The sequence below is a fragment of the Gracilinanus agilis genome, chromosome 4 (genome assembly GCF_016433145.1).
Source record: "Gracilinanus agilis isolate LMUSP501 chromosome 4, AgileGrace, whole genome shotgun sequence".
NCBI classification, from domain to species: Eukaryota; Metazoa; Chordata; class Mammalia; order Didelphimorphia; family Didelphidae; genus Gracilinanus; species Gracilinanus agilis.
This window is the reverse complement of record NC_058133.1, coordinates 288,858,789-288,873,392: the sequence shown is the minus strand read 5'-3', so window position 1 is coordinate 288,873,392 and position 14,604 is coordinate 288,858,789. Positions and strand designations below refer to the sequence as shown.

Genomic DNA, 14,604 nt, shown 5'->3' with positions numbered 1-14,604 from the left:
CTCCTCTCTCTCTCTCTCTCTCTCTCTCTCTCTCTCTCTCTCTCTCTCTCTCTCTCTCTCTCTCTCTCACACACACACACACACACACACATCTGTATGCACACACATAATTTTGTTTAAAGATAGGGGAAAATATTATGAGCTGGAACAGCTGGAAAAGACTCACAGAGAACACTTCGATGCCATAATCTCAGTTGAATCTAATTCAGTTATCATACCTGAACAATAATTTTCTACACTATATCTGACAGTTGGGTCATTTAGTCTTTTCTTGAAATTAGAGGGAAGTCACTACCTTCTGAGGCTGACCATTCCACTTTGGGATAGCTCTAATTGTGAGGAAGTTTTTTCTTACATGAAGTTTAATGTTTTATCTCTAGTTTCCACCCACTGATCCTCATTTTGCCCACTACAGTCAAGTAAAACAGGTTTAATCTTTTATCCACATGACAGCTCTCCAGATACTTGAAGATGAAGACTGTATTCTTCTTAAGTCTCCTCTCCAGGCTAAAGATTCCTAGATCCTTCTCAGTTCTCTTTGTGGTATGAGCTTGAGCCCTGTTGCCTTGCACTTTGTCAGGGTCCTTCTGAAAATGTGCAGCCTGGTAGCTGATTAACTGATAAAACTAGATGTTGATGACCTCTGGAGGTCCTTTTGGAAGATTAGATTCCTTGATTCTGCAAATAAATGATGATAAGGAGAGGGGAGAGAAGGTATTCCAGGCCCAAGATAGGGAACTGAACTTGAGCCTGGCTTTTTGCCTATGGACTAGTGAGGGAATTAGAACTAAGGAAGGAGGAGGCAGCTGTGTATTGAATTAAGCAAATTTCACAGATACGGTTCTTGCATTTTGTATCTCAAGACAATAGTGACAAGGATGAATATGTTAAAGTACATGAATATGACTATACAAACAAAAACATAATGTAGAGTAAAGAATTCAGGGCTGCAGAGTGTAAGTGTGTTACTCTTACCGAGAATTGCCTGTGTGGAGTGAAACTGCCAAGAAACAGCCAACCTCTTCGATGCCTGTATCTTATTCTAGTTTGACCTGAGCCCTTTTCACACTGATTTCTATTCAGCCCACTGTGCTCCTCCTCTCATGCAACTCTAAAAATTGGGGATACATTCAGCAAAGTAGAATGCCCTGAGGATCTGTGATAGATATTTATTGGTAATGATTGTGTGTGTGTTTTGTGGGTTCCAGACAGTCTTCCTGAAGAAACCTCCCCTGAAAGGTCTGGCTTTCTTTGGCTATGCTCCAGAATTTAAAGATAGCTAAAACAAGCGGATGTTTTCATGAGAGGGAAAAGGCATAGTGGATTGAATGTGTAACCTAGTCAGGAAGACCTGAGTTTGAATCCCACCTTCCAGTCCTCCTATCTGTGTGACTATGGGCAAGTCGTCAAATGAGATAATAATTATAAACCATTTAGCACAGTGCCTGGTACATATTGTTGTTGTTCTCCAACCTTTCTGGCTTCAATAGCCCTGTCTGTAAAAAGAGGTTTAATAAGGATACCCATCCCACTGGGTCATGAGATCAAATAAGATTACATGTGTACAGTATGAACCTTAAAAGTGCTATATAAATTTGAACTTATCATTTTGTAGTTTTATGATCCAAAGGCCCCTGGAAGTCTGTTAGTCCATTCCCCTGCCTCTGGCCAAGATTATAGCTAAACTTTCATCTTTTCTTAGAAGAATCTTAAGACTTTCCAACAAGGAGGGTCTATACTTTTTTCCCCAAAAGAACCCATTCTAGGGATTCTTGTTGGGAGACGCCTTAGATTTGCCCTATTAGGGACTGGGAGAACATAAAAAGGGGCTGCCATTGAAGGTAAGTAGGTAGCCAAGTGAAATAGAGCACAGGGTCTGAAATCAGAAAGATCAGAGTTTAAATTCACCTCTCCTATTAAATATTCTATATAATATTATTTTATATGACTAGTAAGTCATCACTTAATAATACATGTTTAATTCTACTTTGCCATAGAATTCTCCCAAATGAAATATTGGGAGGTCCACTGGGATGAGTATAGTTGGACAGGTACTAGACAACTTTTAGTTTTTTTGAGATAGGACAGTTTGTAAATGAGGTAGAAACTTAAAAGAAAAATCCTTGTATATAACAGCTTGACTCTTTCCCAAATTAAGCTACTTATAAAAATTAAGATAGCTGGATTGGGCTTCTCTAGGTTGGGTATCAGGGACAGTGAGATCCCAGACTTAGTTAAAAATGGTGATGACCTCTTCCTCTCCCAATCACCCACATTTATAAATCTCCTATCAGTTCTTTATCCCAGGGATTTCCTATAATAGAATATGAGAATTGGGTACAAATTGATACTAGTTCTACCCTCATGTGTGTTACTCAGCAGAGACTGAACCTAAAATGAGACAGAGATGAATGCCATGGGCTGCTGCTTTGCATATGTCAAAGATGAGAAAAATCTCATCTTTTGTTTTTCTTTCTTTCCATAGGTCACAGCCAAGACTGCCTTCCTATTTATTTTACCTCAGTATAACATTAGCATGCCCTCATCAGGTAAGAAAAGCTCCTTCTCTTCACCTAGCTGTATTCCTTTCAAATGCTTAATGTTTGACCATTTCTTTATTCTTTTTTTTTTTCCCCTTTGCTCTCTTTCCCAACTTCTGTTCCCCATGACCCTTTCATACATTTGAATTCAATTTTAAATTCAACATTGTGCACCTTTCTACAGATAAGTAGTAATGATAAAATGTCAGCATCTGTTGGGTTACATTTAACATTTTCCTCATTCTCATTGTACATCGTTGCCCAGTCAGATGCTTTGCTTCCTTTCTCCAAAGCCTCTGCAGTTGATCTGTGTTACAGACAGGATATCAAGCCATCAGTATCATTGATCTTTTTTTCAGTGTGGCTTCCACATTTTTAATTATCATTGATAAAAAAAGTAGTGTTATTCTACCCTGATTTGTAAGCAGGTATTGTGGACTAGGGGACAGAATCCTGTACTGAGAATACATTGTAAAATAAATAAGTCCCCAGCTTTTGACATTTTATGGAACCATGGGGAAGGCTGCCACAGCTTGGCTACCTGAGACTGATTATAAAATAGGGTTGCTACTTGCCTTTTTTGAGCATGTCTTTTAACATTGTGCTCAAAGAATATAGCCGACACCCCTGGTCCTAAAAAAAGGTGGGGGGGGGCAGCTAGGTAGCTCATTGGATTGAGAGCCAGGCCTAGAGACAGAAGGTCCTAGGTTCAAATCTGGCCTCAGACACTTCCCAGCTGTGTGACCCTGGGCAAGTCACTTGACCCCCATTGCCTAGCCCTTACCACTCTTCTGCCTTGGAGCCAATACACAGTATTGACTCCAAGACGGAAGGTAAGGGTTTAAAAAAAGGGGAGGGGGGAGAGCACAGCCACTATTTACTGGATGTTTACCTTGTTGATTGTAATATGTAATAGGAATTTAATAATTGTTGAATAAAATGATCACTTTTTTATCAAACTATTATCAAATCAATTCCTTCCACCTATGACTAAGAGTGGGCCTTGCAACTTTTTTTTGATTACACAATTGCTGAATTCGGTTTTTTTATTGCAAATGAACTAATTGCTAACATTAAAGGTATATATAAATGTTAGCTACTATCATTTTTATGGATATTAAGCAGTGGAGATGTTTTGATTTCCAATGAGCTACCTGCATTCATGGTCATGGACCCTATCTGGAACATCACTTTTCATATAGGGCACAATGGTCCATACCTTCTTTGGTCCTGTCTCAGTGTTCTCTTGTCACCACCATCTCATAAACCAAGGGCTCCTGAATTCATTCTTGTAGGTGATCACGCCCTTAGGGAGGTCAGGTAGATAGTAGAAATGAGACAAAAGAGAATTCTGTTTAATTCTCCATTCATTGTGTGTTTGTTTTATGGTAGGCACTAGGATTATCAGGATGAAAAGAAAACAGCCCCTGCCCTCAAGGAGGTTACATTCCTCAAGGAAAATAGAACATATACACACATAAGTAGAAACAAAATAATTCAAAAGAGAGAGAGAGAGACAGGGAAAGAGGGCTGTAAGAAGAATGGTAAGGACTAGGCAATGGGGGTTAAGTTGATCTATACCTATTCTCTCCCATACTCTTTTCCAATTTTCCCAGCAGTTTTTGTCAAATGGTGGATTTTTGTCCCAAAAGCTAGGATCTTTGGGTTTATCATACACTGTCTTGTTGAGGTCATTTACCCCAAGTCTATTCCACTGATCCTCCCTTCTGTCTCTTAGCCAGTACCATATTGTTTTGATGACCACTGCTTTATAGTATAGTTTAATATCTGGTACTGCTAGGCCACCTTCCTTCACATTTTTTTTTTCATTATTTCCCTTGATATTCTTGATCTTTTGTTCTTCAAATGAACTTTGTTATAGTTTTTTTCTAATTCAGTAAAAAAGTTTCTTGGTAGTTTGATAAGTATGGCACTGAATAAGTAAGTTAATTTGGGTATGATTGTCATTTTTATCTCATCCTACTCATGAGCAATTAATGTTTTTCCAATTGTTTAGATCTAGTTTTAATTGTGGAAAGTGTTTTGTTGTTGTGTTCATATAATTCCTGTGTTTGTCTTGGCAAATAGATTCCTAAGTATTTTATATTGTCTAGGGCAGTGATGGGCAAACTTTTTAAAGAGGGTTGCCAAAGGAAAGGAAATGCTTATCTGTCAGTCTGTTTCTAAGGCAACTCTTTTGAAGTTTCTCATTGTATTGTATCCTACTCATTGTATTCGGCAGATTAGGAATAATATCCTGCAGCCAGATAGAACATTTCAGCCTCCCCCACCTCCCCCACCCCCCAATCTGGCCCCAAGGTTATAGTTTGCCTATCATTGGTCTAGGGTGATTTTAAATGGAATTTCTCTAACTCTTGCTGTCAGGATGTGTTAAAAATATATAGAAATGCTGATGATTTATGTGGGTTTATTTTGTATCCTGCAACTTTGCTAAAGTTGTTGATTATTTCATTGCAGATGATGTATGTTGATGGTTTTAAATATATACTGTTTATTACTTTTAGGAAAGGTCCTTTTATTCCTATACTTTCTAGTGTTTTCAATACGAATGAGTGTTGCATTTTGCAAAGGCTTTTTCTGCATCTATTAAGAAGATAATCATGTGGTTTTTGTTGATTTGCTTGTTAATATGGTCAATTATGTGGATGGTTTTCCTAATATTGAAACATCCTTGCATTCCTGGTATAAATCCCACCTGACTGTAATGAATAACCCTCATGATCACTTGCTGGAGTCTTTTTGCTAGTATTCTGTTTAAGATTTTTGTATCTATGTTCATTAGGGAGATTGGTCTGTAGTTTTCTTTCTCTGTTTTTGATCTATCTGGCTTTGGGATCAGGATCATATTTGTGTCATAAAAGGAATTTGGTGGAACTCCTTCTTTGCTTATTTTGTCAAATAGTTTGTGTCATATTGGAATTAATTGTTCTTTAAATGTTTGATAGAATTCACTTGTAGAATCCTTCTGGCCCTGTGGGTTTTTTCTTTTTCTTAGGGAGTTCTTTGATGGTTTGTTCAATTTCTTTTTCTGATATGGGATTATTTAAGTATTCTATTTCTTGCCATATAATTGGGCAAAATAGTCTTTAATGATTGCCTTAATTTCCTCTTCATTCCCTTTTCATCTTTGATACTGTTAATTTGGTTTTCTTCTTTCCTTTTTTTTTTTTAAGATTAACAAATACTTTGTCTATTTTATTTGTTTTTTTTCGAAGTACCAGCTTCTGGTTTTATTTATTAATTCAATAGTTCTTTCACTTTTTATTTTATTAATTTCTCCTTTAATTTTTAGGATCTCTAATTTAGTACTTATCTGATGATTTTTAATTTGTTCTCTTTCTAGTTTTTTTAATTTGCATGCCCAATTCATTGACCTCTGCCCTCCCTAATTTGTTAATATATGCACTCAATGATATAAATTTCCCCTTGAGTACTGCTTTGGCTGCATCCCATAGATAAGATAAGAGGCTTATAAAAATGTTATTGGAGGGCTGGAGGACCAGAAAAGGCCTATCTTTTGGTGAGAATAAGGGACAACCAGTGGACAGTCTGTCATGCTTCATTGGTATCCAAGCATATTAAAAAATTGAAAGGGAGGTTCCTGGTAAATCAAGAGAGGATTTATATGAGGAAACGGGCTATAGGTCCACTGGTTGAGTTAGTATGTATGGGTTACAATCTGCATTGCTAGAGAGGTCCCCATGAGATAACAGTCATAGACTAGACCAGTGATGGGCAAACTATGGCCCTGCAGGCCAGATGTGGCCCCCTGAAATTTTCTATCCAGCCATGCGAAATTATTCCTAATCTGACGAATATAATGAGTAGGATACAATACAATGAAATGTCAAAAGAGTTGCCTTAAAAACAGACTGACAGATGAGCATTTCATTTCCTTTGGTCCCCTCTTTAAAAAGTTTGCCCATCACTGGACTAGACTCATTGAAAAATTTTAAACTGCTAGAACATAGATGCTTTTCATAAGGTTTTCCCCCCTATTTCTCTCTTCTTCTAGTTTAAAAAAGAATCCACATCCCCCCCTTTCAGAGGACTACAGCGAAGACTGGGTAACTAAGCTGGGCAGGTCGATCAATGTGGGTGGGGTATTTCCTTCCACTTCTTTGCCTCCCCCTGTCCCATTCTTCCCAACCTGACCATGCCCCAAGATAGAAATTTGCAGGATTCAAATCTGTTAGGTAGGAAAGTTGATCCTAGGTAAAAAAGAGAGGGAGGAGAAAAGGTACAAGGTCTTAAAATGGTAGATCTAGGCATGTATAGCAAATCCTTACTATATATACTAAGGAGTTTCTGAGGTCATCATAGGTGAGTTTCTGTGTCATCCATCTCCGAATCCAATCTTGAGCAATTTCTAATTTTGGCAAGGTGTACTCTGTCTCTAAAAAAAAAAAAAAAAGATTGAAAAGCCCCATTCTCTAGGATCATGGTTAAAAATATATAGAACTCTAGTTCTAGAATTAATCAAATATAGATTCTTCTGGTACTGCTACATCTGGGGTCCTAAGCCCTAGTGATTTTGCCTGCCTATTTCTGGTTCAGAACATAGACCCAGAAATAGTCCAAGCACTGGAGGATGTGGCACTGACTGACCCCCTTGATTTTCTGTGTGACTTTGGGCAGGTCATTCAACCTTTGGGTTCTTATAAAATGCAGATGGTAAGAATAGTGATTGATGTGTCTTGACCTCATTAAAAACAGCTGGTCTGTGGGATTGCAACTTCCTTGAATGGGAGCTCTATTAGCCTTCCAGATAAGTATTTTCCTCTAGACTAAAGAATAATATCTGACAGTAGAACCTATCCTAAAAAATGAGAGCCAGTGTTCTCCTTTATTTTTGTGAGAATGTTATTTGGAGGGAGGGAGGAAATACCGAATCAAATTCAGTAATGAATGAATTTTCACAGGAAAGTATTTGAAAGAAATATTTTAGCTGTGATCACAGGTGTAAATACCATCTGAGCAGCTCTCTGCCTCCTTACTCTCTTTTCTTTGTCTCTCCCTCTTTTCCCTCGATCTCTCCTTCTCTCTTCCATCCCTCTCTCTAGTCTCCTAGCTGGCTGTCTCTCTCCTGTCTCTCCTTGATGAAAGAACAGAGAGGGAGGAGGATCTCCATCAATTAATAATGCTTATTTTGCAGTTAATCTAGAGTAACAAAGAATACCCATTCTAAAACAAAAAACCAACCGAACTGTGGAAGCCCAGGAGTTAAGCTGTCATTACTAGCTGTGTCAGGTCAAGATGGTTTTTATCAGGTGTTCTTTTAGCAAGATTTTGGGTACCTTTTGCACCAGAACTTTGCCAGGTTTCAAAGTTTCTGTAGCTCCTCCTAGAATGGAATATTGCCTATGAAAGGGACCCCAGATAGACATTCCAGCTGGAGGTTTGAAAGCCCCTTTCAATGGAAGCCTTTTGTCTCTTCCTTGATGGCTCTGAGTGAGCCTTCCCAATAATTGCTTGCCACTGGGAAATCTAGTGTTGTCTTAGGGACTTTGATGCTTGTGTCTACTCTAAAGATTGGAATCTCTCTGCAAATGGAGTGCTTTTTGTGCTCTGTAAACCAAGTTTCAGGGGGAGAGTGGGGAACAAAAAGCAGAATCAGGTGGATAGCAGCAGCAGCTCCTGAGAAAGAAAAAAAGTCAGGGAGGAAAGCTGATCAAAGTAGAATAGACTTTGCATAGAGTTTGTGTGTGTGTGTGTGTGTGTGTGTGTGTACATGTACTAAGAGTATGTAGCACATTATTGGCAATTCTTCAAGGTCCATACTAGGCCAGTTCTGGCAGTTGGTTTTAAAATAATCTTTGACTGCTTTAGAACAGTTCTCTATAAGATCTGTGATCATGAGCCATTTTAGATAGACAAGTAACAGCATTTTCCCAATTTGGACTATGCTGTTAAAAATCAGTCACCTATATAGTATTTTTCAATCAAATTATTAAAATTTCTTGCAATTCTACTTTTTGTCAGTAGGTGGCATTACTGGATAGGGGTTAGGGTTTCACAAAGCTAGTAGATAGGGTCTTCTAGAGACTTCAGATAAGAAAATTGTGTAAGTACAGGCACACCCTAATCAATTAGCCTTTGAGTGGAGGGTGTGAAAAGCCTTAACCTGAGATTAAATTTAGGAGGGACAACTGGAGAAAGCAAAAACTTTCTATTTTAGGCAAAATAAAACACATTTTTTGTAGGTAAACCTTCAGAATGTAGCCTGAATTTTAGCTAAGAGGTTTGGGAGTTTTCTACTCTCTCCTTTTCCCCCAGGGTAAAGGACCAAGTGCTTCCTGACTGATTGAGTTTCTGATGGTGTGAACTCTTAAGTAACTTGTGAATTCTCTTACTTGATGGCTAACAAAGTGCTAAATAGGGGTGTTTCAGTTTTGATTGATTAAATTAAAAGTTGTTGATTGATAGACAAAGTTTGATTCACACTTCATAATAGATTTGTTAAGGATTTACTAAGCACCCTATATATGTCAGTCAAGTACTAGATGCTACTAAACAGCCAAAATAAAGCAGTCTTTTCCCTCAAGGCCCTTGCTTTCTAAAGAATGAGAAACTGGATACAGATTTAAGTGATGTGGCTAAGATCACTGGGTTGCTAGTGGCAGAACCAAAATATCAAATCTCTGGATCCTCTCAAATGGGGAGACTTTGTGTAGAAGCAAGATTAGAAAAACTGAAGGGGGAAAGCAATCTTTTAAGGCTAAAATATAACTAGAAAGTGTTACCCACTTATGGGGACTTTAAAGTGGTGGAAAAAATACTGGACCGAATCAGGAAAATCAGTGGTTGAGTCCCAGTCCCACTAGTTATTAACTCTTTGACCTGAAAAGTACAGAATCCTTAAGTGAGAGATGAGATATTTCACCTATTTGAGCTTAGTTTCCTTAATCATTCATTTAAAAAGATGTATCAAGGCCTTCTACATCCAACCACTAAATACATATATCATAATATATCTGTTGTAGTCTGAGGATTTGTAGAGTGTTTTCATTCCTTGCCCCAGATAATTAAGGCATGTGTTATTTTCATTTTATAAAAGAGGAATTAAGACCTAGAGAAGTTTAGTGATTTACCCAAAGTCACACATCTTATAAGCATTGGTGTTAGTATTTGAACCCAGATCTTTTGACTCTCAGACATGTTCTTTTTGATAATCTGTTCAGCAGTTTGTAAATAAAGAGTCTTGACTAGGTGAGTTCTCTTTAAAACATTTTGATTAATTCTTTTTTTAATATTACTCAAGTTTACAGATTATAGCCTTCTGTCCTTTCCCAGAGAGCCATCCGTTGTAACAAAGAACAAAAAAGGAGTGGGGAAAGACTTCAGCAACATGTCAACCAAGACTGACAGCATATTATATTGGGTTCTACACCAGAAGATAGATCTTTCTCTCTCCCTGTTCCTATAAAGAAGGGTGGAAGGTAGGGCAGCTAGGTAGCACAGTGGATACGAGCACCAGGCCAGGGTCCTGGATTCAAATTCAGCCTCAGACATGACCTAGCTATGTGACCTAGGGCAAGTTACTTAACCTCAGGTGCCTAGTCCTTACCACTCTTCTGCCTTAGAATTCTAAGACAGAAGGTAAGGTTGGTCTTTGTTTTTGTTTTGAATGTTCAATTCCACCTTTTTGTTTGTAATCAGTAAATTGTTATGGACTAAATGATTTCAAAAGATCCTTTCTAATTCTAAATCAATGATTAAGCATTAAGTGCCTAGTATGTGCTATGATTAGAACTCTCCTTTAAAAGGAGGGGAATGCCATTTATAGAGACTGTTTCATTTCAAATGAGATAATGTTTGTAAAGTGCTTAGCTCAGTAACTGGCATGTAGTAATCTCTGTAGAAAGCTCATTCATTTCCCTCTTTGGCTAAGTAGAATGGAGGGAGGAGGGGGGAAGATTAAGAACAGGGAAGATAATGGGAGAAGAGTATTTTCCAAGCTAAGTGGGTGCAAATCAGAAAAGCCTATGGACATGCCTCATAAGACCTTTGGAGATAGGACTCATGGAGTATTAGACCTGAAATGGACCTTAGAGGTCAAATTTACATCCCACCTCCTCATTTTAAGAGATGAGGAAAGGGGAAAAAAACACATTTTGAGAATTAGGAGGTTAAATGACTCACCCATTCGAGAAGAATATTCATGTACAAGTGTATAAATGAATGCTTAGCCACTAACTGTTCTTTCTGAGAACTTGTGGAGAACAGAGGTATAGCCTTGGAAGATCAAGAGCTGTCACTAATATAAGGTACAGAATTAGTGGTAATTAAAAAAAAGAACTCCAATGCCTGGGAATAGACAAAGCAGATGAGATGATCAGTCTATCTGAGGGCCTTGTAAGAAGGCATAGTGCCTTGAGTAAGGAGCAGCTAGAATGGCTTATGAAAAACAAATTGTGCCAGACTAATTTAATTCTCCTCTTTGATAGAATGACAGGCCTCTGAAGATAAGGAGAAGCAATAGATGTAATCTACCTGGATTTGCCTGGGAGTTTTGAGTTTTCTCCTTGGATTCTGCTCACTGTTACTGCTTGGAGGGGGAAATAGGATAAAGGGTCACTTTTTACTAATAAATGATGGGGGCAGGGTTAAAGAAGAGATGGGAGAAGGGCAGCTTAGAAGTAGGACCAGCTGATCATGTGGACAGGGTAGAAGAGATTTGGGGAGGTAGAAACTAAATATAGGGAAACAAAGGCCCTTGACTACAGGAAGCTAGGAGGGCACTTGAGGGAGAAGAAAAAAAGATCCTACCTCCTTGTTTTTGTAGAGTGGTCCCTAGAAAGTACTTTGTTAGGAAGGGGTGAAAAGGCAACTTCAACAATCCTGTATATGGATATTAGACTGAATTTTCATGGATTACATACAGTACCCTTGGCTCTGAATATCGTCCAGTTTTTCTGGGTTTCAGACCAATGGTATGTTTTTCAGACCCCCAGTTTCCCCATCCCCAGTCTTCCTTAACCTTTTCTCTCTCCCTCATCCTTCCACATATAGTCAGGTGCTAAATCTTGTTAATTGTTCATCTACTCCATATCTCACCTTGCTAGCTAGTAGATACTTCATACCATTCACCTTATACTTTTTATTTCAGCCAAATGAGTCAATGTGAATGAATGAATGGGTTTTTATTAAATGCCTACTCTGTCTTCCTTCCTTCACCTTTGGATAGTCTGTTCCTCAGATGTAGAATGCTTTTCATCCTCATTTCTACCTCTTAGAATCAGTCAAAGGTTTACCATCTATGGGAAACTTTTCCTGATGCTCCCAGGTCCTCAGATCATCTTGTATTTGCTTGTTAACATGTTATATCCCCCAGTAGAGTTGAGTTCCTCTGCTTCATAGTGCCTGGAACATAGTAGGTACTTAATAAATGTTTATTGAATTGACTAAGAATAAAAACATCATACATTTAGTGTTTGTAGTGCTTAGAGTATTTCTTCTGCATTTTGTCTTTTTTAAATTTTATTATCATTATCATTTCAAACTGTTCTTTCCCCCTCTTCTTCTCTTTCCAGGCAGCCAACTTTTTTGTGGGCCTAACTATTCATATGCTGTTTTCCCCTGTATAATATAAGCACCCATAGATGACTCTTGTATAAATAATGTATATTTTTCTTTTGATGTCCTTTGAATGTGAAAGTGTTCATGTTGATGCTTATTAAGTTCATAGTAATAAAAGATAAAATAAAAAAAAAAGTTAATTGGAGCAGGTTGGTGGGTCAGTGGATAGAAAGCCAGGCCTGGAGTTGGGAGAACCTGAGTTCAAGTCTGGATTGACACTTCCTATCTGTGACCCCCAGAAGAGTCATTTAACCCCAATTGCCTATCCCTTACCACTTTTTTTGCCTTGAAACCAATACAAAGTACTTATTCTAAGACAGAAGGTAAGGATTTTTTAAAAAAAGTCTTTATCTAAACTTTGTATCTCAAGTTTTTAGTGGCATATAATAATTGGTCCTTAATGTTTACTGACTGTAACAGAATAAAAAAAGAAAGGTGGGGACAGAAGCTGTTCAGCAAGACTAATCAATTCTTCCTGTCTGACAGTATTTTTTTTTTATGCTTTTTCTTTTGAGCCCTATAACAACTCTGGGGTATAGTTAGTGCAAACAGATTAATAGCTCTATTTTATAGAAGAGAGGATCTTTTCAGATTTGAGAGATCAGATGACTTGCCCTATGTGGTACCCAGTAAAGAGCAGAACTAGGGACTAGAGCTAAGATGGCCTGACTCCTAAATCCAGCCTTTCTCCCTTCCCATTCTCCCTTTTTCTTTTATGAAGTGCTTTCAGGTTTGAAGAAAATCATATTTCTAGGAATCTGCTGGGAAAAAATGGGACATCAGAAGAAATTTATCCTTTTGGTGGGAAAAGGGAAAATTGAATAAAATACATTCATTAAAATATCATTAAATACCTGCAATGTGCCCACCACAGCACTAGGTTCTGAGACTATGAACTTGTTGTCTCCCTTCATGTCACTCCCCCCAATATATACATATGTACACTCTCTGTCTGTCTGTCTGTCTGTCCCTCTCTCTCTCTCTCTCATTCTGCAACAAGTTATGTCCTTATTAAGTTTTCTTCTCTCTTTGTTGGTGGTTGATGCTACCTTTATCCTGACTATCGGTGCTTGTTATGGGTAACAGTGAAAAGAGGAAATTATGGAATGAATTCATTACAGGTCCTTCCATCAGCCCAGGAATGGCTAAACAGATACCACAGTACAGCAGGGGCAGGCTTCCTGCACTTTCAGAACAGACCGTTGGCCCAGGATAAGGGAACCTGACTGTATAGGAATGAAATAGTATGCTCTTGTACTATGAGAAATGAGAAGAGGAGTGGCTTCAGAGAAACCTGAAAAGACTTGAATGAACTGATACAGGGTGAAATGAGCAGGACCAGGAAAAAACTTTATATAAAGCGTTAGCATTGTGAAGACAGACAAGTTCAAAAGCCTTAAGAACTCTTTATTAATGCAGTGAGCAACCATGATTCCAGGGGAGAGATGATACATGCTACCCACCTTTGACCCAGAGATGACAAATTTCAAGGTGTTTCATAAGATATTTTTGGTCATAGACAATGTAGGAATTTATTTTCTTTAGTGTTATGCATATTTATTTCAGAAATTTGTTTTATTTTTCCCAATGGGGGAGGGGGTAGGAAGAATAAATAAAATTTGGCTCTTAGGAAAGATTAAATTAAGAAACTCTCAGATTTGATGCTCTTCCAGTAGGTTAGTGCCATCATGTCCATTTACAGAAAGACAGTAAAGAACCAGGAGACCAAATCTCAGGAACCAGTCTGACTTGCAGCCAGACTATGAAAATGAGTCATTTCCCAGCACAAGGGACAGCAAAAGTGCTACAGTGTTAGGTGCTCCTGGGGCTTGAGGGGACTAAACTTGTTCTGTTTGTCCCCAGAGGGAAGCACCCAGAGGACTACATGGGTGGAAATTGCACAGAGGCAAATTTAGGCATAGTGCCAGCAGCAAAAACTTCCTAACAATTAGAGCTCTCCAAAAGTGAATGGACTTTCAGTATGTAGTTGGGGGTGTGTGGTGGGGGTGTGGAATGAGGACAGTGGTGATGAGGATTGGGGTGGGTAGAGGTATGGTATAACAGGTTCTAATTTTCAATCAGAAATATGTTGTAGTGGTCTCTATTTGCTTACTATGTAACTCTAAGCAAGTCAATTAACCCCCATTTGCCTCAGTTTCCTCAAATGTAAAATAAAAGTTATCATATCTGCCTCTCAGGGTCATTATGAAGATTAAATGAGGTATTATAACGCACTTAGCACAGTGCCTGGTACATAGTAGGTACTATAGAATTGCCAGCTATTTTTATTATTGTCATCATCATGATTTGGACTCAGTGACTTCTGAGATTCCTTTCATTCTTTTGTTTTTGTTTTTAATGTATATTGCATTTTTATTTATTTTGTTAAAACATTTCCCAATTACATTTTAATCTGATCCAGGCTGCACTCAAGAGGGCTGTGGGCTTTACATTTCTTTCTTAC

The 14,604-nt window shown here is 38.1% G+C and overlaps 1 protein-coding gene across 1 annotated transcript in view; it reads left to right on the top strand.

Annotated features, from left to right (window-relative positions):
* The first annotated feature begins 2,489 nt into the window (after window positions 1–2,489).
* The window catches only part of TRAM2 (translocation associated membrane protein 2), a 33,769-nt gene continuing 21,654 nt past the window's right edge, over window positions 2,490–14,604 (top strand). The window contains exon 1 of the mRNA XM_044673385.1: window positions 2,490–2,549. Within this exon, the coding sequence (XP_044529320.1) occupies window positions 2,537–2,549 (13 nt within the window). The 5' untranslated portion in view covers window positions 2,490–2,536. The remainder of the gene's footprint in view (window positions 2,550–14,604) is intronic.